This window comes from Branchiostoma lanceolatum, chromosome 1 (genome assembly GCF_035083965.1).
Source record: "Branchiostoma lanceolatum isolate klBraLanc5 chromosome 1, klBraLanc5.hap2, whole genome shotgun sequence".
In the NCBI taxonomy this organism is placed as follows: Eukaryota; Metazoa; Chordata; class Leptocardii; order Amphioxiformes; family Branchiostomatidae; genus Branchiostoma; species Branchiostoma lanceolatum.
Window position 1 is genome coordinate 3,206,998 of NC_089722.1, and position 27,131 is coordinate 3,234,128.

General features: G+C 43.0%; 1 protein-coding gene and 2 long non-coding RNA genes across 5 annotated transcripts in view; 1 reads left to right on the top strand and 2 right to left on the bottom strand.

The window, feature by feature from the left end:
* Positions 1-27,131, bottom strand: part of LOC136429911 (uncharacterized) — a 68,219-nt gene that overhangs the window by 2,695 nt on the left and 38,393 nt on the right. For 2 of the 3 annotated variants that reach the window (XM_066420073.1, XM_066420091.1), the window contains 32 exons: positions 26,517-26,667; positions 25,902-26,036; positions 25,285-25,445; positions 24,618-24,710; positions 24,108-24,321; positions 23,110-23,220; positions 22,504-22,638; positions 21,699-21,870; positions 18,945-19,105; positions 18,220-18,456; positions 16,912-17,173; positions 12,194-12,327; positions 11,738-11,854; positions 11,137-11,304; positions 10,667-10,791; positions 10,101-10,239; positions 9,454-9,639; positions 8,863-8,978; positions 7,981-8,158; positions 7,048-7,192; positions 6,544-6,674; positions 5,989-6,116; positions 5,385-5,475; positions 4,912-4,998; positions 4,075-4,257; positions 3,528-3,617; positions 3,001-3,160; positions 2,371-2,537; positions 1,744-1,911; positions 1,095-1,174; positions 599-716; positions 28-100 (listed from right to left, as the gene is read on the bottom strand). In XM_066420073.1, the coding sequence (XP_066276170.1) occupies positions 28-100; positions 599-716; positions 1,095-1,174; positions 1,744-1,911; positions 2,371-2,537; positions 3,001-3,160; positions 3,528-3,617; positions 4,075-4,257; positions 4,912-4,998; positions 5,385-5,475; positions 5,989-6,116; positions 6,544-6,674; positions 7,048-7,192; positions 7,981-8,158; positions 8,863-8,978; positions 9,454-9,639; positions 10,101-10,239; positions 10,667-10,791; positions 11,137-11,304; positions 11,738-11,854; positions 12,194-12,327; positions 16,912-17,173; positions 18,220-18,456; positions 18,945-19,105; positions 21,699-21,870; positions 22,504-22,638; positions 23,110-23,220; positions 24,108-24,321; positions 24,618-24,710; positions 25,285-25,445; positions 25,902-26,036; positions 26,517-26,667 (4,616 nt within the window). Of the gene's footprint in view, positions 1-27; positions 101-598; positions 717-1,094; positions 1,175-1,743; positions 1,912-2,370; positions 2,538-3,000; positions 3,161-3,527; positions 3,618-4,074; positions 4,258-4,911; positions 4,999-5,384; positions 5,476-5,988; positions 6,117-6,543; positions 6,675-7,047; positions 7,193-7,980; positions 8,159-8,862; positions 8,979-9,453; positions 9,640-10,100; positions 10,240-10,666; positions 10,792-11,136; positions 11,305-11,737; positions 11,855-12,193; positions 12,328-16,911; positions 17,174-18,219; positions 18,457-18,944; positions 19,106-21,698; positions 21,871-22,503; positions 22,639-23,109; positions 23,221-23,946; positions 23,989-24,107; positions 24,322-24,617; positions 24,711-25,284; positions 25,446-25,901; positions 26,037-26,516; positions 26,668-27,131 lie in introns of all 3 variants that reach the window. The other variant, XM_066420082.1, reaches the window with a different exon arrangement.
* LOC136429926 (uncharacterized) lies at positions 13,379-15,205 on the top strand. Its single transcript, XR_010754831.1, has 2 exons — positions 13,379-13,634; positions 14,167-15,205. It is a non-coding gene; the product is annotated as an uncharacterized lncRNA (long non-coding RNA).
* Positions 14,986-16,625, bottom strand: LOC136429930 (uncharacterized). The gene is made up of 2 exons (XR_010754832.1): positions 16,369-16,625; positions 14,986-15,742 (listed from the first exon to the last, which is right to left on the bottom strand). It is a non-coding gene; the product is annotated as an uncharacterized lncRNA (long non-coding RNA).

The window sequence follows — 27,131 nt, forward strand, 5'->3', positions numbered from 1 at the left end:
AAAAAAATAACCAGTGACATGTCGTACCTCCAGCAGCGTACAGCTTGGGAATGTTGCACTTGTATGGAGCAGTGGAGGTGTCGAAGTTGGAGCGTGGGTCCTGAAACATAGAATAAATAAAGAATGAATAAAAAAAGATACTGGCTTAAGATACAGCCTTGAGTACCGGTAGCAACCAATAGTCATTTGTTTAAATACTAACAATTTATATGACGTGGAACATAGTAATCTGTCACATCGTTCAACCATTAGCAAACTTTAAGAAGAACTTTCTTTGTTAGGAAAATACAGATACAGAGGAATGGAAAATAAAATAAGTGTAGATACTTAATGACTGACTCAGAGGTAAAAAACAATGTGTGAGGGTGAGACAAGAAGTAATGTAAGATAGTGGTTTTTAAGCGTTTTTTTTCATCGAATTGAGTTGAAATTTGGCACAAAGGTAAATTTAAGGCACATTATCTCCTTGAGATTGAAATATCTCAATTTTTGTTATTCAGAATGTTATGAGCGACTGGGTTTATTTCAAGCCACCCAAAATAACCTGGAAGCAAAAAAGGTTGCAGTTTACTACAACGTCACAAGGGGGAGTACTTACCAGGTCCACTCCCAGCTCATCAGCGATGGCGTTCTCTGGTCCCAGGAAGCCCATGGCCAGCAGGATGAGGTCGGCTTTGAAGATCTTCTCGCTGTCGGGAACCTCCTTCATCTGCCACCTTGTCGAACAAAAAGACTTTTTTCTGCACCAATCCTTCAGACTTAATAATCTGACTGTAGAAACTAGCACAAGATAATGATACCTGTTGTGACAGGGATGCACTTTATATGTACTGTAAAATAATGTATTTAAGTTCGCATGGTTTTTGTTTCGCGCTTAAGTGAAAATGGAGTGTCCGCGGTGGTATTAAGTTTGCGGCAGTGCTATAGTCACATACTGCTACAGTATTGGACAAAAATAAAACCACCGCAAACATTTCTGCATTTACAGTGTATGTGTTAGTTTGTATTTGATTTGTAAATATCGGTACCTTTTCAAAAAATCAGATGTCTGGAATGTTGATATGCTAATAAATAATTGAGTTGAATAGACTTACCTGCCAGACTCGTCGCGGACCCACTGCACCTTGACGGTACGCACACCTGCCACGTTACCCTCCCCGTCGTCTAGGAACTCCTGTGGGACGGACCAATGAACACCTGTTAAACCTTCCATCTGTTATACAAAGTCTGTAGGACATAAACCTCTGTGAAGTAATCATTCATCTGAAGTACAGCCAGTAGGTACCCGTCCCAGTAAGGAGGCTAATGTTAATTGCCTTTTAACTTGCTTGAGGTGCTTCCTCTATCACAGGACTCCCATTTTATGTCCCTTCCAAAAGACGAATGCAGCTTCAAGCAGGATGCCCTTCCCCATATTTGAACCAGTGTCTCCCAGTTACATGTACCGTGGTTAGCAAGCAAAAAGATTGAGCCAGCAGTTACTACGGTGAATGGTACCCAGGCTAACATGACAATGTATTTCTGAGTTTAACTGTCTTTTGTTCATTTCTTCTCTTACTGGGATAAAACATTGTCCGAGATGGATTGAGAAGCGGTCATCACCTTTCCTCACCAATTCTGACTGGTTCACTTTGCAGTGCAGCTAGGTGTTACTGCTAACAATGCAGTCCTGACGCAGAGCCCAAATGTAAAGTGCTGTGACATACATGAACATAGTTAAGCAACAATGATTATGCTCCTCACCTTGCTGAGTATCTCGAAGTGGCGTGGGTCCTTCCCGTACTTCAGCCTGACCTCCTCGTGCCCGTAGTCCACGCGCCACACGCGGGGCCAGAGCGGCCACGGGTTGCTGGCTGCACGCTCCTGCGGGGGCTCTGGCAGGATCTCAAATGTCGTGACATTCTTGGCTCCCTGGAAAAGGCATGTTGTTCCTTCTGTTAGACTACATAATATAATACAAAAGTTCTGCCCCCTTACAAATTTTCCTTACGTTCAAAAATCTAATAGAAGAACACATCTAAATCGTAAGTTCAGTGCCTCAGTGTAGACCTACATGTACAATGTAGGAATTAACCCAGATGCAGCAAACAAGATGTCCCTCATCTTTTGAGTGGCATAGAATGGCAGATTCATTAGACTAGTAGACACGAGATCGAGAGGTTCGATTTCTGGCTAGACGATGTGTCTTCTTCAAGTTGAAAGGCACTTTGCACAACTTTCCTTTCTCCACCCATGTGTAAAAAATGCAGTTGGGGAGATACAAGGCTTCCAATACCATGCCCAAGACATGAGGCCGCAAAAAGGCTATACCTTTACCTCAAGTTTCCTTTTTTTGAAAGTTAGTCCAACTAGTCCCTGTGCCATACCCACCTGTCTGAGAGCAGTGCCGATACAGTCCACCCCTGTGTCGCCCCCTCCGATGACCAGGACGTCCTTGTCCTTGGCCATGATGGGGCTGATGGTCGCGTTGCCGTGCTGTTTCTTCTGCCACTTCTCCAGGAAACTCATCGCAAAGTGGATCCCTTGCAGCTTTCGGCCTGAATGAAATGTAAAAGGACAGAAGTTAAAATTGGCTGACCTCTAACATAAACTCAACTACATCAATGAAGGTTAGATATCCAGGTAAAAAGATACGCAAAATAACAGTTACACAGTCAAGCAACTGGATATGATTTTGGAAATGGTTAGACATTTCAGATAGCATCCATTCTCGACATAAGCAAGTATAAGCATTAAGCATCCATTACCTTTTGGCATGTAAATTCATCTTCAACCATATGGTTTGGAAGAGGTATTAGGTAAATTCAATTAGCTTAAGTGGCAGTGCAGTGCAGCTTCGCTATGGCTCGCGCTTTTAGCCAAGCACACCAGGTCACCCCTACTCTTCTCGACAAGTGTTTTTCATGACCCAGCATGCTTGGCCAACAACGTGAGCCGTAGCAAAGCCACATTGCACTACTAGCTAATGAAAAAGTGACCAATATTATAAGACAAACCCACCTGGGATAGGCAGGTCGCGCGGCCAGGTGGCTCCACAGGACAGCAGGACTGCGTCGTTGTCCGCCAGCAGTGTCTTCGCCGGCAGCTCCTTTCCGACTGCTGTGTTCGTAACGAAGACCACACCCTCCTCAGCCATCAGGTCCACACGACGTTGCACCACCTGGGGTCACAGGGGAACACAACCGAGAGTGAACAAAATTCTTTTACAACATTTGCATATGGGGTGTCTGTTACACTTCCAGTAACCATGGTGACAATCATGGTCCAGGAACATAACCAAGAACGATGAATGAGCTTCATTTATGAGTGGAAAATAACGAGATTAGTCCAAAGGCTAGCTGGCTTGGTAATACCTTCAAGTTTCAAATCCTGTCTATCACTTTTTCGTTCTGAACTGACTAACTTCAAATATCTGAAATTGTAGGGATATTTGCCAGGGTTGTCACATGAAGAAGTGGTGAACCCTGGCAGAGAGGATGTCCAAAGACTGCTAAAGGTTATTCATAATAACTAAATAAGACGCTCACCTCCTTGCTGAGTTTCATGGTGGGGATGCCGTAGCGCAACAGTCCACCAATCTGATCGTTTCTCTCGTACACCGTCACAGCGTGACCAGCCTGTAAGGGCAAAAGTAAGGTCTTAATGTCACATATACTTGTTATCAACATATTTATTGTAATTCACAACATCCATTTAAAACTTCCCCACAGTTTTATGATAGAGTTAGCATTGAAATGGCCCTGATAGACAAAACTAAAAGAGTTTTATTCAAGCCTTTGTTTCGGTTACAGACTGTCACCTTCCTCAGGGATATACTGGCTGGTTCTATTTCACACTGCAGCTATAGGTGTTGCTGCTAAAAGATGCGGTCCCAAACGTTAAGTAATCTATAAAATGAACATACATATGTAGTTCATGCGGTGTTAACACAATGCAGTCCCAAATGCAAAGCACTTTTCTGGTACTTTTGACTTAACTTCCTGTTAATGTCACTCTGCTACTTGCCTAGCATTCAAATGCCAAATGATTTTCATGGAGGTAAGAAACAAACAAACAGAATTCGAGAGTCCTCACCTTACAAAGCTGTGCCGCGGCGGCCAGGCCGGCCGGCCCGCTTCCGACGACGGCCACTCTCTTCCCGGTGGCCGGGTACTGGTGGGGCACCATCCAGCCCTGCTCGAACGCATGGTCGATGATGGCACACTCGATGTTCTTGATCGTCACAGGCTTGGCATTGATCCCCAGAACACACGCACCCTGGAAAATCGAAAACAAGAAATTGATTGGAAACATTTCATGACAATCCATCCTTGAGCTTCTGGAGTTATGATGCTAAATCACAATATCATACAATTACATACATACATACGAACACACATGTACAAACACTACCGAAAACATAAGTCAAACCTTCATACATGTAGCACCCTGGAAAAGGGAAAACGAGAAATCAAAGATCTCATTGATACTCTTTGAAATATTTTTGCTTTTGTGAAGTTCTTGCGATAGCCTAGCCATCACAGATGAAAGTGATCCTCCCTTTTCCTTCATCAATCCAAGCTATCTTCCTCCCATAAGGGGTTATTGGTCATCCCCATTCTATGGCGGTCAGTACTAGCTTGGGACTGGGATAGGACTATGAATGGAGGTCCCATGTTTGGGGAGAGGCACACCTCAAGCATGTTAAAGAACCCACCACACTTATCGAAAAGAGTAGGGGCCCTTCCCAGTGTGAGTGGATCAAATAAATCCATCCTGATATGCAGCTTGTACTCAGTACAAACCTGATGTGTTATGCCATGAGGCTGTTTATCGGGGATGCATACAAACAAACAGACAATCACTCTGACAGACAAACTGACAGGCAGACATACCAAACAAAGTCTTAAGTAAGAGCTCAGGGTCACTGACCTCACAAGGGGCGGGGCAGACCCTCCCGGTGAACTCTGGGAAATTGTTGGTCTGCAGCAGCCTGTCCAGAGCCTCCTTCCACTGATCCTGTGGAGTCAGTCAGGGTACAGGTTATTCATTTGTTTTATCAGGTTGTAGAATCAGATCAGTGGATAACGAGGTTCTTTATTCACAACCAAGACATATACAGCTGATACTTCTGTCACCTTCCTTTAGGACAGTACTGGTTCTATAGCACACTGGTGGATTTAATATCTTAAAGTTTGTAAACTAAGTAATCAAAATGACAATAATTGTTTGCAGTTGAAACAATGGGGTAGGCGGGCAGAAGACAGAACAAGCTTTTTTGCAGTGGTCCTAAGTTTGTGAAGAGTTCATCACATAAAGCTGCGAACATTGAACCCCCACGAAAATGTCAACATTTACAGTTACTGTATCACGTCAGGACTTCTGTCTGGTAATATCTGACTTACATGGAAGACGAGGTCGTTCCACTTGGGGATGATGTTGCCCAGAGGACAGCCGCTGTGGGACTGGCAGAAGGGAACGCCACAGTCCATACACCTGGGGGTACATGTACATGCAGGCATGTTACACACAGATGTTATCAGCTCAATTTCGGTATCTATGTAGCCAGTATAACCTGCATAACACACTAGCTTCGCAGGTACACGGCACAGCAGCTGAACAGTTTGTATTTGCACTGACTGCAGGCATTCTTTAAAGATATCTAGTGAAGACGCTCCTACAAAATATACAATACAGACCCTTGTAGTGTCTATTTGCCCATAAAGCAGCAAGTTCCCCTGCTGTTTCAGAGGCAGGGTATAATTTTACAGGGATAGGTTGCTAGCCCTAAATCCCATTTAACATGCTGAAACAACCTCCTCGAACATGGGACCCCCATTTTACGTTCCTTCCCAACCAAGATGTCCTGACCCCAGGACTTGTACTGGGGTCTCCAAGTAAGGAAGCAACTAATTGGCACCTGTGGGGTTAATGTAACACACAGGAATGTTATCATCACAATTTACACTTGAATGATATGTTCCCATAAATGTCCCCCTGTTGGCTTACCTTGCTGCCTGCACCTTGAGTTTGGAGCGGACGCCCTTGTGGTTATAGATCTCCTTCCAGTCGTTAAGCCTCTGCTTGACGTTGCGGTAGGCGTCAGAGTTCCTCTCGTACTTCACAAAGCCACGGACCTTTTTGCATTGAAAATAAACAAAATTATAGAGATGCAGAGAGCTGGATTTCACTCCCACAAGATGTGAAAACTGCTTCATCCATACAATTATCACAAAGTTTAACATTCAAAACACTGTTTAACCCTTAGCACACTGAAGTAGCCATTTGGCACCCCATTCTCTAGATCTATTGGTTACAGAGTTAGGCAGCAGGGAGAAGGTTAAGAGAGTAGTGTGACCCCTGACCTCAAAACCTTTTGACCTGGCAAGGACTACGTATACGAGTATGGTTGCGATCTGATGCAGAAATACTTTTATGTTAATATGTACATAATATCATTGTATTGTATGTAACTATCTGCCCCCTGAGTGCTCAGCCACTGCAGGAGCTACATATACCCTTAGGCTGGTAAAAGGAAAACAGAAAACATAAATAAATAAACACCTTGTCCAATTGCTCGGTGACCCTCTTCTGGTTCTTGGTGTCCATCTCAGCGTCCGGGATCGTGTCCTCGATGTCCAACACGCCCGGTTCCATCTTCGGCTTCTTCCTCGCCTCGGGAGACTCCTGCGCACCTGTAACATGACATACAAGTAATTAGTGATAATTAGCAGTAGGTCATGTGATTAACAAGACCATATGGACATACGTAGGCGTTTAAGGACCTGGTGGTATAATGTTACGTCATCATGTTACCAGCCTGAGGGCAGTATGCACTGCAAAGGTATATATTAAGTGAGAACCTCATGTAATTCTGTCATTTAGTCTGTACCCTTGAAGAAGCTCACACGGCGAAACCAGTCGCGTACTAGACTGAATAAAAGTTCTAAACGGGAACCATGCGGCTCCAGATGTCTGACTGAGGGACGACTGCGGTGCGATAGATGTCGGTTAGCTTGAGGAATGAATCCACTCTACTTTATACACAAGAACCCAAATATTACGTACCCTTTTCCGGTTTCCCGTTGCCATTAGTACCGTTGGTACCGTTCAAGAGTTTGTTGTCGTCATTTGCGACAGGCTCTGCAACGACCTGCATGGCCTCTTCCTCCTTCATCTTCTCTAGGGCCCTGCGATACTCGTGGGGGAATATCTGTGGAGGAGCACAGATTGACAACAGTTGCAAATATGTAAATTAAAGCACTGTAGAAAGATTTGTACAGGGATATTTCCCTAAGAAAGATATTTGACTCAATGGAAATTTTGCAAATTTGTAAAATTTGTGCCAATTTTCCCTCATACTTATATGTGACGTCTATAAAACAAAATGGACGGACCCAGAAAGTCTTTTTAGATAACTTTATTATCAATGGAAATCACAGTATTACCACTGAATTCGATGGGCAGTGATTAATAATAATACATTCATCAGCAGAAAGACCTTAAATTTTGTGCTTCTGTGCCATTTTTAGCCCATTTACACCACTTTGCAAGTTACAATTTTTTTTATCATTCAAAAAGAATTACAATTTCAGGTAACAAGTTGTGCAAACACCGGTTTGTGCCTGGTGCAATTTGGCGCAGTCCAGTGAGACACCTGTCCAGTTTTTATTTTCAACTGACCTTGACAAACTGCGGCTGGTACTCCGCACCCTCTGGGCGATTGGCAGAATCAGGTCGGACTTTCGTAGGGAAACAGTGCAAAATTTTTATTGTCGCCGTTTTTTCAGTGTAGAATATTTGTCATCACTGGTTTTGCAGCGCAGAAGGTACTCTCAGTTTCCAGTGCCAACAAGTTTTTCAGTGCTGAAGCTGCCTCAACATTGTGGACACCCAGCACATGCTGACATATCTTTGGCACTGAATATCTAGTGCAGAAGGCACCTTCAGCACTGGACACCGAGTGCTCGGAAAGGAATCCGTTACTTCTGGTGCTCTAACCTTGACAAACTGCGGCTGGTACTCCGCCCAGTTCTGCAGCACCTTCTGCGCGATGACGGAACCCGTGGCCTCGTGGAACTCCTTGACGGTGTCCTTGAGGAACCTTACGTCCTCCTCTTCCTCCACTGGGTCCAGCGAGACCCCCTCCACGTTACACTTCCTCTGGAATGTCTTCTCACTGGAGGGATGTCAAGATAATAATAACTTTATTTGCAAGTTCTTTCCCTAGGGCTAATTGCAACATGAAACAAAAACTGTTATGGAATACAACCTAAGCCGTCAGTTGGTTTGACTTCTTTTTTGGAAGCAGTGGAAGACGAAGTGTCCCACTTTTTCTGCAACGAATGAGTGGATTTTGAGAGGTTCACAGAGTTGTAGTTTTCTTTCAATCGGTAAACACTCACTGTGGGGAATATATAATTGCTAATTTTGCAGCTTTTCAGTTTTACCATAATTTATGTTAACTTTGTTTATTGTTTATTCCAGGCTCGATGTCCATATTGACAAATGCATACACTTAGGCTAAACACATCTAAAAAATATTGCTAAATATTTACAGTTGGTTGTATATAAAGGGAGTCCCCCTTGCCGAGTACGGACTATGTCATACCTATCCGAAAAAACACACATTTCAATACGAAATGTGCCACAGTTTTTTGTCCTCAAACCAAAAAATTGTAACAACACCTGGCACAATCAATGCGAGTTTGAATCGAGTCCAAACACCTGTACATGTATCAAAGATTATTGAGGCTCGGGTCGGAAATAAAAGGTGTTGCGAACATCATCTATATCCCTGGTCATGCAGAACAGCTATTGGACATGTTTGAGGAAGGAGATCTGTTGAATCAGACATTTGGTACTTAAGAGGAAGCAACTTACGTGTCCAGTACATATGCCAGCCCTCCCGACATGCCCGCTGCAAAGTTCCTGCCGGTGAGTCCCAGGATGATGACCCTCCCTCCAGTCATGTACTCACACCCGTGGTCACCGCAACCCTGGGGAACAACAGGCATTCAAACACAATATAGATTATTTTGAATGAAACCATCTGAAGTTCTGAGAACCAATGATTGTAATCAGTTTGTGTGTTTGTTTGTAGTTGTGTGTGTCCACAGTTTTGCAAAAGGCATTAATTTTGAATGCTTGACATTTTGGGGACAATAACAGGAAGTTTGGTCAAAGGTGCTAGAAAGGTTCAAGAAAGTTGACAGGAAATGGAGTTGGCCCATGTCCACAGCTCAGAGATTATAGAACTAGAAGATGATCTTTAGCAAGAAAAGCCTTGAGTCAGTCAAAGAAATCAACAAAACTCTTAGAATTTCAAGAAGATATGAGATTCAATTGTTATTCTTCTCTTTGTAAGAAATTAAAAATAATACAATTCACATAGTATTACTAGAACCTGCAGCAATAGCTTACCTCCGTCTTCACAAAGATAAAAATTACTTCCTAGAGTTTGAGGAAACCCACCTCGCAAACGGCGGTTGCGCCGGAGTTCCTGACGCAGAAGCGTTCGGCAGCCTGTCCCCTGAAGAACGCCTTGCCAGACGTGGCTCCGTACAGCACAACGTTGCCGACGATGATGTTCTCTGTCGTGTCAAAGTCCTCAGGAAGACTGCGTGGGGGATAGATAGCCAGCTCACCTCCAGACAAGCCCTGGAAACAAGGTCAAATACAATTAATATATACAAATCAAACAAAGTTAAGAGAAAATGTGAAAGTCGTTCACATTTTCTTCTTTGAATTGAGAAAAATAAATTGAGCTCAGTATACATTTTGAAGCTTAGTGGACATGAAACATCATGACATCAATCGTGACATCATGACATTAGTTGACATCAATGGCAAAAATTGAAAAATTAAAGGAAAAAAAGGCAATAACGGCATGTATCTGTTTTCCAAAATTTTCTTCTTGGAATTTACAGCACAAATTTGTCAATTTTACAGCTTCTTTGTACGATGTTTCCAAACCTTTTGTCCAAACAGATCTGCTGAGAACTGATGCATGCTTGAATGTCATCTATATACTCAAGTCATGATCAGTGTGGCCTTATTGCAGCTAATGGAACATTGTACATTGTATAATATTTATCATATAACGGTTACCACAGTCTTACCTTCCCCACATAGTCGTTGGCGTCTCCCTCCAGCTCCACCCTGACCCCAGGAGCCAGGAAGGCACAGAAGCTCTGCCCAGCCGACCCCTTCAGGTAGATGTTGATGCTGCCGGGTGGGAGACCCTTCTCACCATACTTCCTGTGGACGGATAGAGGTGACTCAACATCAGAACATGCTGGCATTGGTTGTCAGTTTGTTTGTTTGCATTGCGTAACCCTGGTGTGTTGCGCCGAAAGGTGTCTATACTGGCGATAGATACAGATGCATAACACACCAGGTTTGTACTGAAAGATACAAGCTCATTATCCGGACAGATTTATTTGATCCCCCCACACCAGGATGGACTCTTTTCAATAATTGTGGTGGGTTCTTCAAAGTGCTCGAGGTCTGGATCGGGTAAGAGTCCATTTAACGTCCTATCCATGCAAGGGACATTCCTAGCCAAAGCTAGGTACCCTTAATGTTTATCAGACACTTCCAGACTTATCCAGCCTAACTTTAGCAGATTTTTTGAGGGCAACTTCGTTAACTTTGATAAAATCAGAAAGGATTGTATTCTGCTCACATAGAGATGTTGTAGCTCAAGGTGCTGGCAAACGCCCTGGCTTCGTTCTGGATGTCCATTCTGATATCCACTGACGGCTTCTTCCCCTCCAACACATCACTGGCCTCCTCCACAAGCTTGTTGTCCTGGAAACACAAAACAAGAATTTTCATTGGTTAAACATATGCCAATCATTTTAAGATATAGTTTTCTGATGTACACAACCTTATTTTTCTTCTTGACAATTGTTTCAACAGTCGTATTGTCCTGAGCATGAACTCAAAGTAAACTTGTCCTGTTGTGACATAATCCTCCTGATAAGAATGATGGAGTTCTCGAACACGACTACGGTTACGTTTCAAGTTAGACTTCTCTATAAATCCACACAGCTTGGTCACTCGCTCCCTGAAAATGCACCCACTTGCAGATTTTTATTAGAAAAACCTGACAGTGGGAAACCTGTTTAAGCAAGACAGAATTCGTCGACCCACCAGTCTCTTCTCCTGTTGGAAGTCCTGCTGGATGCTGCCCGCCACGATGTTGATACCAGGTCGCAGGTCAAGTGCGTTCTTCAGGATCGGCTCGAAATCCAACAGCGCCGATTTCTCGTTGAGCGGTTTCTCCGCCATCTTGAGGACATCCGTGCGGCCAATGAGCTCCTGGAAGGTTCGGAAGTATTAATTATAACCTTAAGTTTATTGTACGCAAAATGATTAATAAAAATGAATTTCTCAAAATTAGACATAAATTGCAGCGTGGAAATCAATACCAACTTAGAGTTTGTAAAATACTAGTAGACATTTCAAAATATGGGGATCTGATATCAAACCCCGTGAGGTTTGCAAATGTTGTGATTGTGAATAGTCCATTATTGCAAAGGAGTGATTTTGGAATAGTCTGTATTTGTGTGGTCAGAATAGATTTGGGGTTCAGATATTCACCGTGATGCCTTCTGACCTCAAAGTACAATGTAACTTAAAAGGCATTAAATATGTTTGCGAGCATACATGTACCTTTATACCAGTTTAGTACATAGTTATGGTACAAAAATTTCAGCAAAAACTGAACGTTTGCGAAATAGTACCCCCCTACCTGGAAGCTTCGGAAGCCCATTTTGGCCATGAGGTCACGCACCTCCTCGGCCAGGTAGAACAGGTAGTTTACGAGGTACTCTGGCTTCCCCGCAAACTTGGCTCTCAGCACAGGGTCCTGTACGGGAGACAATCAAACAAGGTTCATTTATAGAGCTACATGTACCTAAACAACTTTCAGGTACAAGTACACAACAGGTACATGAGTTTAGGTCCGTCCTATGCATGTTCAAGAAACATTTACCTTCTACGAATGCAGATTTGCATAAAAAGTGATTTTTTTTTCAAATTTGAATGAATTCCATAAAATATGTGCCAATGCTTCAAGGTACCCCTGAATGTGCTACCATTCAGTAACTGTTAAACCATAAAGGCTGACAGAGTCAACCGAAAATTTTGGTAAGTCCCAATTATTCCTAGCGTTGGTGTTAAGTTTAGTCTCTATTCAAACCCATACCTGTGTTGCCACGCCGACGGGACAGGTGTTGAGATGACACTTCCTCATCATGGTGCAGCCCAGGGTGATGAGGGGAGCTGTGGAGAATCCAAACTCATCTGCACCCAGCAGTCCACCAATCACCACGTCTCGACCTGGCAACACAGAACAAACATGTGAGACGAAATCCAGAGGTTACGGGTTTGATTCCCAGATGATGAGGGGAGAACCCGAACTCGTCTGCACCCAGCAGTCCACCAATCACCACGTCTCGACCTGGCAACACAGAACAAACATGTGAGACGAGATTCAGAGGTTACAGGTTTGATTCCCAGATGATGAGGGGAGCCGTGGAGAACCCAAACTCATCTGCACCCAGCAGTCCCCCCATCACCACGTCTCGACCTGCAAACACAGAACAAACATGTGAGACGAGATTCAGAGGTTACAGGTTTGATTCCCAGATGATGAGGGGAGCCGTGGAGAACCCAAACTCATCTGCACCCAGCAGCCCACCAATCACCACGTCTCGACCTGCAAACACAGAACAAACATGTGAGACGAGATTCAGAGGTTACAGGTTTGATTCCCAGATGATGAGGGGAGCCGTGGAGAAACCAAACTCATCTGCACCCAGCAGTCCCCCCATCACCACGTCTCGACCTGGCAGGTGGATCATAGAAGAACACCATTATTGGGTACAACAAACTGTGTGTTTACACTTCTTTTCTGCTGCTTCAGATCTGACTGAACTCCAGAAAAGAAGTCACCACAGAGATGTCAGGCTATTATTAGCTAGCAGCCCTACACTAAGAAAGGAAAACTGATCTGCACCCAGCAGCCCCCTGATGGAATAAAAACATGGGTACAACAAACAACAAACATGTGGCGTTGAATAGCCGAGTACAATGTAGCTCCCACACAAACAGACAGCAGACACACAGTCCTGAAAACATAAATTCTTAGCAAAGATAAGAGTGACTAAAAGCAATATAACTTGTTGGTTCTAGGATTTTTTTTTTTTCAAATATGCATATTTAATAACTTCTTGAAAAACAATGTGAAGACAAAGCCTGAGGACCCATTTCAAGCCCTGGATACCCTCAGTTTCATCCTCAGAAAATACAGTATTATTCAATTTCTCCTCCCTGTCCTCTAGACTGCTTTTATGATGTCTCAGCAGCTTGCTATAATTTCACCTTGAAATCACGGGGTATAACGTACGTCACGGGATGGCCAGACACATTCGGTGGTCGCAGAGATCTATCAGCCGCAACGCGCAGACACATTCGACGCGCCGCGGAAAAATCAGCCGTCCGCGCGGACCTATCAGCCGCAACGCGCAGACAAATTCGACGCCGCGCGAACCTATCAGCCGCTCGCGCGGAAAATTCAGCCGTGGGACAGCGCCATCAGGTGTCTCACTACTGCCTTCAGAGAGCGCTGGAAAGGCCGCGCCAAGGTAGGTCCTCCACAATTTCCTTCTCTAGCGTCATATAGAGACATGGACTGGTAATCTAACTAGGCCTATCAGGTGCCACACTATCTTAGGGTCATCTGGAGCCAGAAATAATCGGCAGGTCTTCAAATTTAGTCCAGGCATAGGGAGAACAGTTCTAAATCGGTGACACGCCACATCGAAGTAATCAAGGTAAACAGTGGCCAATGCCGTATTTTGGGCCGTTAGAAGCAAAGGCATCGGTGGTTTTGAGGTTTTTTTAGTGTGATTGGGTGTCCAGAACAACGTAACATACTCTGGAATTGATATAATATGCCCACAGAGCGAAAATATGTGGTAGAAGTGATACCGCTATATAACGCCCCCTCCCCCATCCTTCAGTACGAACCATCACGTGTAGAACGATGTTATTAACATATCTTATAGCAGTATTGAAGCCATGAGAAGCGATATTGTTGTGGTCATTTAAATGAAGATGCATAGTCATCAATGTTTATCCAGACAAAGTCATTCATTTTTGGAATTTGCATTTCAGCCATGGAGTTTGATGAGTAGGACAGGTTTGTGCATGTGACCACAAATGTAAAACCACATGTTCCACCCTACAAGTCTAGCCTCCAGGAGGGAGATGTAGAACCACCTGACAAGCCATGCCTTGGGGAGCGGACAGGGTACCTGGTCTCCAAGTAACAGCACCAGTGGATCCCGTTCAAACACCAGCACCAGTGGATCCAGTGAGGGTTCAGTGTCTTTGGAAGAGTCCAACGAGTCCGATGACCTACCTGGTGTGGTTGTGGCAGCTGAAGATGTAGAAAAGGATGTCTCCTCCCCCACACGCAGGACTATAGTGCAGTCTGTGTACACATGGCAAGTGCTAAGCGAACAGCGGTTCACTAGCTGAACACAAGCGTCGCTGCCATGGGGCTGATAAAGGACCAGCAATTTAGTGTGGGTTGTGCAATAAAGACTTTATTTATGCTAGAGACTTTCAGGATCACTTAGTTGAATCACCCAAGGAGTGCCCAGTTTGTCAGAAAGAGTTTAAGTGAAGAAGTACATGATAGTGCACTCAGATTGGGATTTTTGTGACAAATGTGGAAAGTCCTTTAAGTCATAATATAAGAAGTCCTGAAACATTATCACAGAACCCATGACAATCCCAGAGTAAAGACGTTTGTCAGTATGAACACAGGTTTCATAAAAAGGAAGAACTTGTGTGTAATCATGCACGAATTCTGGATCATATAATTACATTTGTTGTTTCACAAGAAGGTATACCTCATGTATAATGCACCTGTACAGTGCCATATTTTCATCTGTAGTGTTGGGAAAATCACGGCGCCGAGACTCTGTATTTGACTGGTTTTGACTTTGTTCTTCTTTTTTCAAGAGTCAATATTTATAAACGATCAGAATACTTTCATTTGTAATCTATAGCAATAAATCAAGCTACAATGCAATATGATTACAACATAGTCATTTGCCAAGTGATGTATAACAAGATCAAGAACATGGTATTGCAATTCAGCAAATATATATTTTGTAAACAACAAGAATAAATTTAGTTATATATACCTATATTTTGTGTGTCATTTTTGGATTAACATTTCAGGAAATACAGATGGTCAGTACAATGATGCAACGCTGAGATGGTCCATTACTTAAATCTGTAAATATAACAACCTGACAAAGTATAGTCTTCGTCTAATATCATGTGCTATTTCAAACACACTGCAAAGTACCAAAATTGATGAATAATCTACTCAATACATATCTCTATGAATATAGATTTCTACGGCAAATATGGAGTTATTTGAATATTCCAGTTGTACATTGTATGATTTCCGTTGCTTAGTGCCTTTCGTATAAAGGGAGAGAAGCCTACAGTCCAGAAAAAGTGTCCTTGACGCTAGCTCGAGTAGGAGTTGTCCAGGAGAGTTGTGTTTCTTTCTGCCTGGGACCTGCCGCAGTGCTGTCATCAATGCCAATGTTAACTTCTGTTACCCATACATCGTCAACTTCGCAATCTGTGTTTGCTTTCCAGGTGCCCGTTGCTTTGTTTCCACACCTTTTCCGCGGATATAGTGTCAACCTGAATCGACGAGTCATTTCTGAAAAATGTCAGGGTTGATTACTTGCAGTGACACATTATACCTGGGTAACAGTTATACTTGCAATATAATAAACAATCTTGCGAGAAACGTATGAGATGTTCGTTGAATCATCTAGATGAGGATAATCCCTTTAAGTGACAGAAGGTATTCCCCGCATATCGCCAAAATCAATCGAGGCGGCAAAAACACTTGCCTGTTAATGCTTACTATACTACTACATGTATAAGATATGGGCCGTAACGTTACTAGAAAATGGGGAGGGGGGCGTTATATAGCGGTATCACTGCTACCACATATTTTCGCTCTGTGGGCATATTATATCAATTCCAGAGTATGTTACGTTGTTCTGGACACCCAATCACACTAAAAAAACCTCAAAACCACCGATGCCTTTGCTTCTAACGGCCCAAAATACGGCATTGGCCACTGTTTACCTTGATTACTTCGATGTGGCGTGTCACCGATTTAGAACTGTTCTCCCTATGCCTGGACTAAATTTGAAGACCTGCCGATTATTTCTGGCTCCAGATGACCCTAAGATAGTGTGGCACCTGATAGGCCTAGTTAGATTACCAGTCCATGTCTCTATATGACGCTAGAGAAGGAAATTGTGGAGGACCTACCTTGGCGCGGCCTTTCCAGCGCTCTCTGAAGGCAGTAGTGAGACACCTGATGGCGCTGTCCCACGGCTGAATTTTCCGCGCGAGCAGCTGATAGGTTCGCGCGGCGTCGAATTTGTCTGCGCGTTGCGGCTGATAGGTCCGCGCGGACGGCTGATTTTTCCGCGGCGCGTCGAATGTGTCTGCGCGTTGCGGCTGATAGATCTCTGCGACCACCGAATGTGTCTGGCCATCCCGTGACGTACGTTATACCCCGTGGAAATGTTTGAGAACAACAAAAAATAAATTGGAGTGGCCTAACAGAGAAATTTGAACCGTTAATGCAGAAATGTTCACGTATTTCCCAGTAAGCTCCTCGCCGCTATCTTAAAACCACCGCAAATTTTTTGCACAGACAGTAAGTCCTACCCCCTTGTCTACTATTGTCCCAAACACGAAATTAGAACCACAGCGGAAACTCATTTTCTCCCCAATGCAAAGTTAAAACCACGCAAACTTTAAATGCATTCACAGTACTGTACCAGATCTAGACATAAATCTCCTGACCTGTCCTGATCTGTCCATCAGTCTGCAGACACACCCGTGACCTCAGGTCGTTCATCACCAGTGTCTGGTGCGTCTCGGCGATCCCCAGTTCCCATGGCAACCCGGCGTGCTTCACGCCCGTCCAACTGCTGGCCCCGGTCCCCCCGTCGTGGCCGGAGATCGTGATGTGTTCCGCCTTCCCCTTGGCGACGCCGGCAGCGATGACTCCCACTCCCACTTCTGACACCAACTTGACGCTGATGCGGGCGCGCGGGTTGGCTGCCTGCAATTCAATTCAATTTTCAATTGACAATACGGTGTAAGAATATCAGTATACGTTGACAATTGTACATTTATCTGTAGCTTGTGTTGTGAGCAGATAGCAATGTTTATTTCTTTGTTTTGTCCGAGGAGAGTTTAATAGAGTCGATAGCTCAAATATTTAGTCGGTAGAAAACAACGATCTACGTTGGGAAATCCAAGGACATTATACCTTGGGAAATGGTACCCACAACAACGCTATTGTTACAAATCGTAAATGTTACAAGTAAATGTACTGATCTAAATAAAGTTCACTGTTATTAATGGTTAAATATGGCTGTGTTTGCATTTTTTGTGTCATTGCATTCGATTTACTGTCCCGTAGATTCAATCCAGTCAGTTTGAGCTAACACCTCATAATCGGCAAAGCCGGGTAATCAGGAAAATTGCGCTGACAAATAGGCATTGCAAATAAGCGGTTTCTACTGTATATACAATGTATGTCTGGATTGTGTCTATTTTTAAATTTTTTTAAAAAATAGATACTTTGTCCTTAACAGGCTGACTTAAAAAGCTGAGTCAGATGGCTTGATGAAGGAATGAGTTACTGAGTGATTTTGTGTGGGCTAGAGCTGTGTACCTAAACAAATTTTAGGTACAGGTACAGGGGTTTAGGTACAGGTCCAGACCTGAACCTGTACCTGAACTACTTGTTCGGAAAATGCTAGATTTTCAATAAGGACAAAAGCATGTTTGAACTGGTAAAAACATGATATTTGATTGTGCTAGGTATTATTTGTATGAAAACACAGATGAAAATTTGACTCCAGCCATGCAAATGTGTTTTCTGTGCTTTATAGTGGCTTTAGAGCACTGCCACGGTAATTTCATAGTAATTTTATCTGTCAAAGTGGCCATCCCCTGAGTCAGGTCCAGTACACATACAGCAGGGTCAGGTATTTTGGACCTGTACCTAATTGATTGTACCCGGTACTGTATCGGTACAGTGTATCTGTACACAGCTCTAGTGTTGGCTGTTGGGATTGTGAAAGTTATGGTCATGGTTACCTTCAGGTCGTAGATGAGCTCAGCCAAGTCCTCGATGGAGTAGATGTCGTGGTGGGGAGGGGGGCTGATGAGTCCGACTCCAGGGACAGACTTACGCGTCTTGGCGATGTCTTTCGTCACCTTGTGGCCAGGAAGTTCTCCCCCCTCTCCCGGTTTTGCTCCTTGAGCCATTTTGATCTGGAGGTCGTCAGAATGAGCCAGGTAGTCGCTGGTCACTCCAAACCTGCCCGAGGCAACCTGAAAGGTTGAATCAAAACCTATATGTAAGACAGGAATCACTGCAAGCAACCCGGGTACTATTGGCACTTGGTCATGGTATAACAATGGAGATAAATCATTCTCAAACTCGCTCAGTTTGAATTTGATGTCACACGCGCAGAAAGTCATGTGTCCACAGCAATCGGGTCAGACAGCTTAAGAAGACAGTGAGCAAGTCAGTCAAAAATTCCGGTGAGTCCAATTTTTGAGGTCGTTAATATATTAGATAATGAATGGTGTTTTCATTCTAAAGTTACTGTAAGACCCTCTGACAGCGGGTATTACAACTGCTGTCAAAGCCAGAAGAGGGATATAGCTACGAGTACAATTCTATAATCCAGCGCTGTCTCTGGACCCGTTCCTCCATCCCAGGACGGAAATTTGTTTCTTGGGACAGAAAAAAATGTTCAATTTTGAAAGTGCCAGCCGTGATATAGTCTAAAACCCCATCCCTAAGATGTCTGTACCTGTTTGATGGCTGACCGGGTGCTGTTCTCTATGGGCTGGTCCTGGTACCGTTCAGGGTTCTCGCCCCCCTCCCCCGTGTTGCTCTTGGCTCCGACCTTGTTCATGGCCTTGGCCAGAGTTGTGTGGGTCTCCAGGGAGATGCTGCCAAAGCTCATGGCACCTGGAAGGAAAGAGCAACGTTTTGTTAGCATGAAAGTTCATCTGAGTTGGTAAGACATGAAGAGACTGATAAATGGATAGTAATGAATAGAATAAAAAAGAAGTATTGTGAATATTGGCGTTGAAATTGAAATTCGTAACGTGATAACAGTTGAGAATCAGTAGTGTCAGATTAAATATAGAAACAGGAAGATGCATCGTACCACAAAGTAGCCACTGACCAAGACTTTGCCTATTTTGTCCAAAGCAAATTGAAAATGAATTTCACTTTGTCATGGAATGCTCTGGATATGATGACTGTCTTAGGTAATATTCATAAATGACATTATTCACATTTCTATGTTTACATGTAGAAAATACAGATTTCAATAAACTGAAATCATACACCACAGGCAGATTTGAATATATCAGATTTTTTAGATGCAAAAATAGGAAGTACTTAAAAGATTACTTTAAATTATTAGAAAAGGAAACTGAAACCCAAGATCAGTCAACCTGATTGACTTAGTCACACACACGTTGGAGATTTACACATTGTTAGCCTAAAAGTATATTGTTTAGAATTTTAAGATTTATTTTGTATTTCTATTTTGTAGTTGACTGTATGAAAGTCATTGTACTCTTTGTTGTGTCAACAAAGATTACATACACATAGATGACTAATGCCGGAATGATGTATGCTAATTTTGACCTGATTGCTCCATCATAGAGAGAGTAGTGATCACGGAGACTCTGCATGGTGCAGTCGTGCGGACATGTGCGGCTAGGGTGTATAAGAGGAGTGCAGCAAAACACTTAATATCGATCTAGCATCAATCCTCGAACTGTACAATATTCAGCCTAAAGGTTAACCTTTTAATTAGTACACTGAAGTGGCCGTTTGGCGCCCAATTCCTATTGCTTACATAGTTAGGCAGCTGAGGGGGAAGGTTACCAGGTTACATAAGTTTGTTTATTCTAAATCAACACAGAGCTGCTAAAACGGACTCAAAGTACTTTTATTCAACTTTCAATTATAGATAAAATTACATGTTTCAATGGAAGTTTTTTAGCTGTTTTGTAGTTTTTTTAGTCTGAAGTGACTCTGAACTGTTGCCTGATTGATATATCATCCTCCCCCCTTATAATCTCAAAAGTAATGTGTACCTAGCTCATTCCTGTCAGCATTCATGCAGCACTATGTTTACCTTGTGACAGAAATAAGAGACTTCTTGTACCCAAAGTTGTTTTTAGGAACCGTTATTTTAGGGGATTACAGTGATAGAAATATGCATCTGATTCAGAACAGGGTCCACTTTGCAAATGCCTTTTGCCATTCAGCACATTTTGGCAAAGTCCAGGGAGATATCCTTGACCTGCTGGACCCATATAATATTATATATGGGTTGCACGTTACAGAGCCTGTATGTGGGTTCTGTATATGTACGGGTTGGGGGATTTTTCAGCTGAATACATCACACCGCAGCGAAACGCACCAAATTTTTGTGGAAGTAACCATGTACAGCAGCGCAGAAAAAGTCAAGGGTCAAAGACCTGATTAACAAATATAATCAATGAAAAATAAAATGCGTTAAAAACACAGCAGGACAAGGGTTTAGCAGCTGTAACCAGAAACAAGCAGCAGGGACTACTGTGAGGTTATTCCTGACATGTTACACAAAGATGGAAGGGCGGCTGCACTTTGCCAAATCCAATGCCTTTTGCCTTTCAGCACATTTTGGCAAAGTCCAGGGAGATACATGTAACGGTACACGTTTACATAAGCAGCTGTAACTTGAAACCAGGAAGCACTGAGTTATTTCTGACATTACACAAGGACAGAAGGGTGACCACACTAGAGTCACGTGAAGCGTGCTGTGAGGTGTGATGGAAAACTACCAGGATATTATGCTGGGTCGTACAGTTATGGATACCCACAACTGGACAAACAACATGAAAACAGACACACCCCTGCCTGATGGAAAGTTACATTGACTTCATTGAATCAACCCTAAATAGTTCACAGAGGACATTGTTTATTTTCCTTTTTTCAAATGTTATTTACATAGTTTTACGAAAATATGTGGTATTCATTTCTTCAACTCTGTACTGATTATTCAGTTAGTCATAATGTGTATGTGGTTTCCTTTAACTTCTGTTTAGTTCTATATTCTATTTGATTGTATTATTTCATTACAGTGTAGTGTGTTGGCTTTTGTTATTTTTTTGCATCATCATCTATAACAATCTGCTTTTTTTTTATTTCGTTTCATATTTTTTGCCTAATGTCATTATGTTATAATTAACAGCAATGAAAAAAGAATTTGGAACCCTGTATCCTTATATAATCATATAATTTTTCATATAATCATGTAGGTTTGTGGAATGCCAACATCAATAGGATAAAGTGACTTAAGATATTGTAATATATACTGTAAGCATGTAGCATAAGAGCATGTGGTCTGTCATGTAAAACATGTCATACAAATAGGTTTGCAAACTGGTTTATCACTTGTGGGAGTAAAGTATAATATTGACATGTGATTAGTCACAAACCAAATCAGACCTTCAATCTTACCTAGCAGATGTAAAGATAATAGGAGATGGAGGTCTACCTGTAGCAAATCGCTTGACGATCTCCGAGGCCGGCTCTACGAGTGAGAGGTCCAGCGGGTCATCGAGAGTCTTCAGGTCGAGCTGTCCCCGCAGCGTGCACGCTCTCACGGCTTCTAACGTAGACTCCTTAAACTTCTCATATGCTCCCTTGTTCTTGTTCTTTGCTGCATCCTAAGTGAAAAGTAACAAATCTTTGGTGTCTTACAGTATACAGTCAACCTGTCTCTAGTCGTCTCTCAAGGGACTGACCAGACTTAAGGGTCAGGTTATGGACATTATGGACAATCATATGAAACCAAGGAGGATTGACTGTACTATGTACTTCCAGCGTTGACCCCTTAAACATCTCGTACGTTCCCTTGTTCTTGTTCTTGGCTGCATCCTAGTGTGCATCAAAGTCATAACTTTTTAAAATTGTTCTTCACAGTATACTATAAATGTAGAGTATAAGGTAAAGGCTCAATTGAGGTGAAGTATGATACTATTTCATTAGTAGCTAAGTAGTACAGTGTAGTGCAGTGGGCTTCGCTTACAGCTAGCATACTTCAGCAAGCACACCGGGTCACCCCTACTCTTCTCGATAAGTGTGTTGGGTTCTTCTACATGTAAGTGCAGATGTTTAAAGCTTAACGCTTATGCCTGAAGCTCAGTCATGGGTCACCAGTCACCGGTGAAAAAGTAATAACTTTGAAATTCTCTGTTATCTTATACTGTAGCATACTATGCACATTTGAGGTTGATTTTCAATTTTTTTTAGTTTTTCTGGACAGTTTGAATATTGTATTTTTCCTTGCGGGGACATACCTGCAGGTTTGCAATGCTGAGGGGATCGTTGATGTGCTTCTCACCCCCATCTCTCCAGTGGTAGAACCCAGGGTTCTGGATAACGTAGTTGTCACAGTCGCGGTCGGCAAACGCCACACAGTGTCGGTTCAGACTCTACGAACACACAACAAAAAATGATTTAATGGTGAACAATAGGGCAGGTATGGCAGACTTTACACCTTCATACAGAAAGTGCCTTTTGATGACTGAACATACAGAAAATTGCACTGCAGAAACCAAGAGAAACAGACAATCCAAAGACAAACACTCCCTTGGAGAAGATGCCGTCCAAGTAACATGAAGTAAACTTGGCACAAAAAGTTTGGAAACTTGGAAAATTTTATCAATGACATCATTTCTCCTATAGCATCCGCTATGGCTAAACAGTGAATGAATTAATGAACTATATTCTCGACAATCGCAAATGATACAATGTAATACATGGCAACAACTATAGTTAATATACAGTCCTATTTGTGAATGACAGCTGCAAACTGTACATGTACATGTTTCTGTAACTGTTGCAAAGTTCTTGTCATTGTCACAGGTAAAGATTTGTAAAAAACGACCTGGACTTCTACTGACCTCTCTTGCCAGCATCTCAAAAGTGACGCCTCCCAGTCTGGAGGCCGTGCCGGCGAAACACTTGTCCACCACCTCCTTACCCAGACCCACCGCCTCGAAAATCTGGGCTCCCTGCACAGGGGAGAAAAAAACAACATTTTGCAGTTAATATGTGTCACTGAATAACTTCATTAGGTCATAAGCAAAGGTAAGAAGGAATATGGCCCCAAATTCATTTTATACAAAAATCTATTTCCTTAACATCCATGTATCTTCAAAAAGCTGAAGTCATATCGGGCCCAACGCTCTAACCGTAACGCCACACCGACGTCCCATTTTCAAGTGCAATGTGGCTTTGCTAAAGCTCCCATATTTGGCAAAGCACATTGGGTTCCGCCTACTCTTCTCGATAAGTGTGTTCGGTTCTTTTGCGTGCAGAGGTTTGACGCTTGAGCCCACACAAACCTTGTAGCTCTGCAGAGTGGAGATGCCCATCTTGGCCATGACCTTGCTGATGCCTGTCTGCGAGGCCTGCAGGTAGTTGGCCATGATCTATTCCTCGCTAAGCTTTGTCGGCCTTCCTACTCTATTGTTCAATCATTACCAGGATCCCCCCATGCAGACTCTCGTAGACATAGATCCATTTCCTACATCCATGTATCTTCAATCTGACAATTTCACGACTGTTTCCCTCCCGTATAAAACCTGCAAGCCTTCAACACCAATTGGCAATATTCACCGCTATCTGCTAGCATAACCATCCCCATCCTCCATCAACCTAGTTCAATGCCTAGAAGAGGTCAACTTAAAATGGCCTTGCATTGAAGAAGACCGTTATGAAAGCAACAACCCACAAACCTTGTAACTCTGCAGAGTGGATATGCCCATCTTGGCCATGACCTTGCTGATGCCCGTCTGCGAGGCCTGCAGGTAGTTGGCCTCTCTCCTTGACTATTACTCGTTCATGTAGGGGGTTTATTTTGGTCTTACTGCTTTCTTAGAGGGCTTATAACACCCACCTTGTAACTCTGCAGAGTGGAGATGCCCATCTTGGCCATGACCTTGCTGATGCCTGTTTGCGAGGCCTGCAGGTAGTTGGCCATGATCTCTTCCTCGCTGAGCGGGGGGTCGAGAAGCCGCTGGTCGCGCAGGTTGATCACGCTCTCGTACACCAGGTACGGACAGATGGCGTCCGCGCCGTAACCTAGCAACAAGCACAGGTGGTGTACCTCCCTGGGGGGTAACAGAAGAAAGTCTTCTTATTTTATTGTTCATTTTGAATTTATCACAATTACATTGTGAAAGGGAAGGCAAAAAAAAATGTATAAGACTTCTTGTTACAGGTTTGTCATTGTTATCCTAAGACTTATTGTTATAATTGTTATTATGGGCCAACTACTTCCTCTTTGCAGCCAGGGACTGAATTGTAAGGAGCTTACAGTTGACAGAGCCCCATAAACCTCAGATTCTGTTTCTACAACCCATGAACTTTAATTCTGTGTCTGTGTGTAAGGATGTTTGACCCTGACCTTGCCTCTCCAGTCTCCATGATGAGTCCGACCTTCAGCCTCTGTCTGGTGTTGATCAGGTGATGGTGGACCGCACCGCACACCAGGAGAGAGCTGTAGGGATGCACAGTACACACATTATTGCACAAAAAACACTCACACTGGAAAACATTCCTGTCCTTGGTGCTGAACACATTTCAAAAATAGTTCCATGGCCTTTTTGAGGCCGTGGATAAGGGGGTTGTCATCTAACATCCCCAACCAAAGTCAGGTACCCACTTTTACACCTGGGTGGAGTGAGGAAAGACATGTAAAGTGCCTTTCCCAAGGAGACAATATCTAGCCAGGAATTCCTCTCGATCTCTGTTCTGCTAGACTAATAGCCTACACCCAGTATAAAAATGACATTTTGTTCTCAAAATCTTCCCCCAGTAATTATACTGATACAGATACTTACTGGAATTGCATTATATGGAGTATCTTATTATCAAATATAGTATCTAATACAATGTAATATGTAGTGTCTGTATTTGCAGACTGATAACAAAATCACTGAATGCAATAGGCATGTAGATACAGATACTCACTGGATATCATATCAACATTGCATATACTGAGTATCTATCTAATAGTATGTAGTCTAATATACACATGTATTTGCAGATGATATAATAACTGAAAGACTCACGCAATAGGTACTCTCTCCTTGCATGCGGCCCTGTCAGACAGGATGAGGAAAGTGTAGCCCTCCTTGGAGGCCTGGGAGCAGTCATCGCACACCCGGTTCAGGGCAGGCACCAGGCCGCGGGTACCATCCTCAACAGGGTAGGTCACATCAATGGTGCAGGTCTGGCACGTACATAGGCAGGGAAAAGAAGGGTCATTTTTGGGGGGGATATAACATTAAGACTAATGTTATAGTCATATTTGTAAACTAGGGCCTGGCTATGCTGTTTGCTGGAACAGTAAGTAAAAGTGTATTTCAAGAAAAACATACAAATTATGCTCATAATTAATTCTTTAAATTATGTTTGGTGTATTTCTTTGTCTTGTACATGTATCACACTTTTCATTGATTTCCCGCAAACTGCACTAAATTGAGCCAGGCATTTGCAAAGGGGCTCCATCCAACGCAAATTGGCACAATTTGTCGCTTGAAATTGCGATTCTTTTTAAAGTTAAGAATAAATTGCAATTCACCAACTCTACCCCTAAGCTGTGCTAAAAGAAGCCAGTACCTGAAATTTACAAACAAAGTGGTCGGAAACCAACATAAGTCTGATAATAATGTTTATTGATTCTTACCCTCCAGCCATGAACCCTGGTAGCCTTGACGACCTCGAGGTCGCGGAGGGTCAGCATGGGGTGCTGCAGGAACAGGCGTCGGCACTGGCCCTCGCTCGGCTCCAGGATGTTCGACTCGGGACCAATGGGACAGGCCTGGGGACAATGGGCAGGTGTCAATCATGTTACAATGGGTGTCAATACTATACATCAACAAGTCGAGTGCATTGAACCCGAACCTCCATGGAATTATCGAGTTTGATGAAGATACGAAATGAAATTGTAAACTTCAGGCTACCCACCTAGACAAGCAGCTGGTAAAATAAACTATTCCACACTACTTTCAGAAAGGGGGTGTCGGCCTGCAATGCTGCAGTACTTGAAAATACTGCTTATGGTCCTAAAGTTGCCATGTTTCTTCGGAACCAAAATTCATACAAATCCATCAAAAGGATCTTGAGTTATGGTGCAAACACACATACATGTACCAAGGAGGTTATATACACAACCAAAAACAGTACCCCGTCGGAGGAAAACCTCCTTCCCGGAGATAATGATGATGTAACAATGGACAGTGATTAACCACACCAATGGGCAATCATGCTGTAAAATAGAAGTCAATATATTTCTCCTTACCAGAGACATGACGACCCTCTCCCTGAAGGGGTCGATGGGTGGGTTGGTGACCTGAGCGAACATCTGTTTGAAGTACTCGAACACCAGAGGGCTGTGCTGGGACAGGCAGGCCAGGGGGGCGTCATTGCCCATGGAGCCCAGCGCCTCTTTCCTGGGGGGAAGGACAGGAGGAAGTACAATATAAGGTAAGGTATGGTAAAGTGGGTGACCTCGGACTAAGGATGAAGCATGACACTTTTTTGGCAGTTACATGTAGTTAGTTACTAGTGCAATGAGGCTTCATTACGTCTAGTACGTAGTACATCTATTTAGCTATTAGCTCACTGATGAAGTTAGGGCATACCCCGTAAGGTTTGTTTATTTGAAAGATCTCCATTTAGTGACAGTACATGATAAATACTTCACTAATTTTCCTGGAGTCGTAATTAAAACAAACACATTAGTTAACATAATAACACACATATCTACAGTCTTACAATAACACTAGAATACTTGCAACAACATTGATAAAGATAATAGTGATGGAACTGAAAGGTTAGAGTAAACAATATATACGCCAAAAATAATTACTCAAGCAACTGCATATAATTTTATCCAGTTGCTTGAGTAATTATT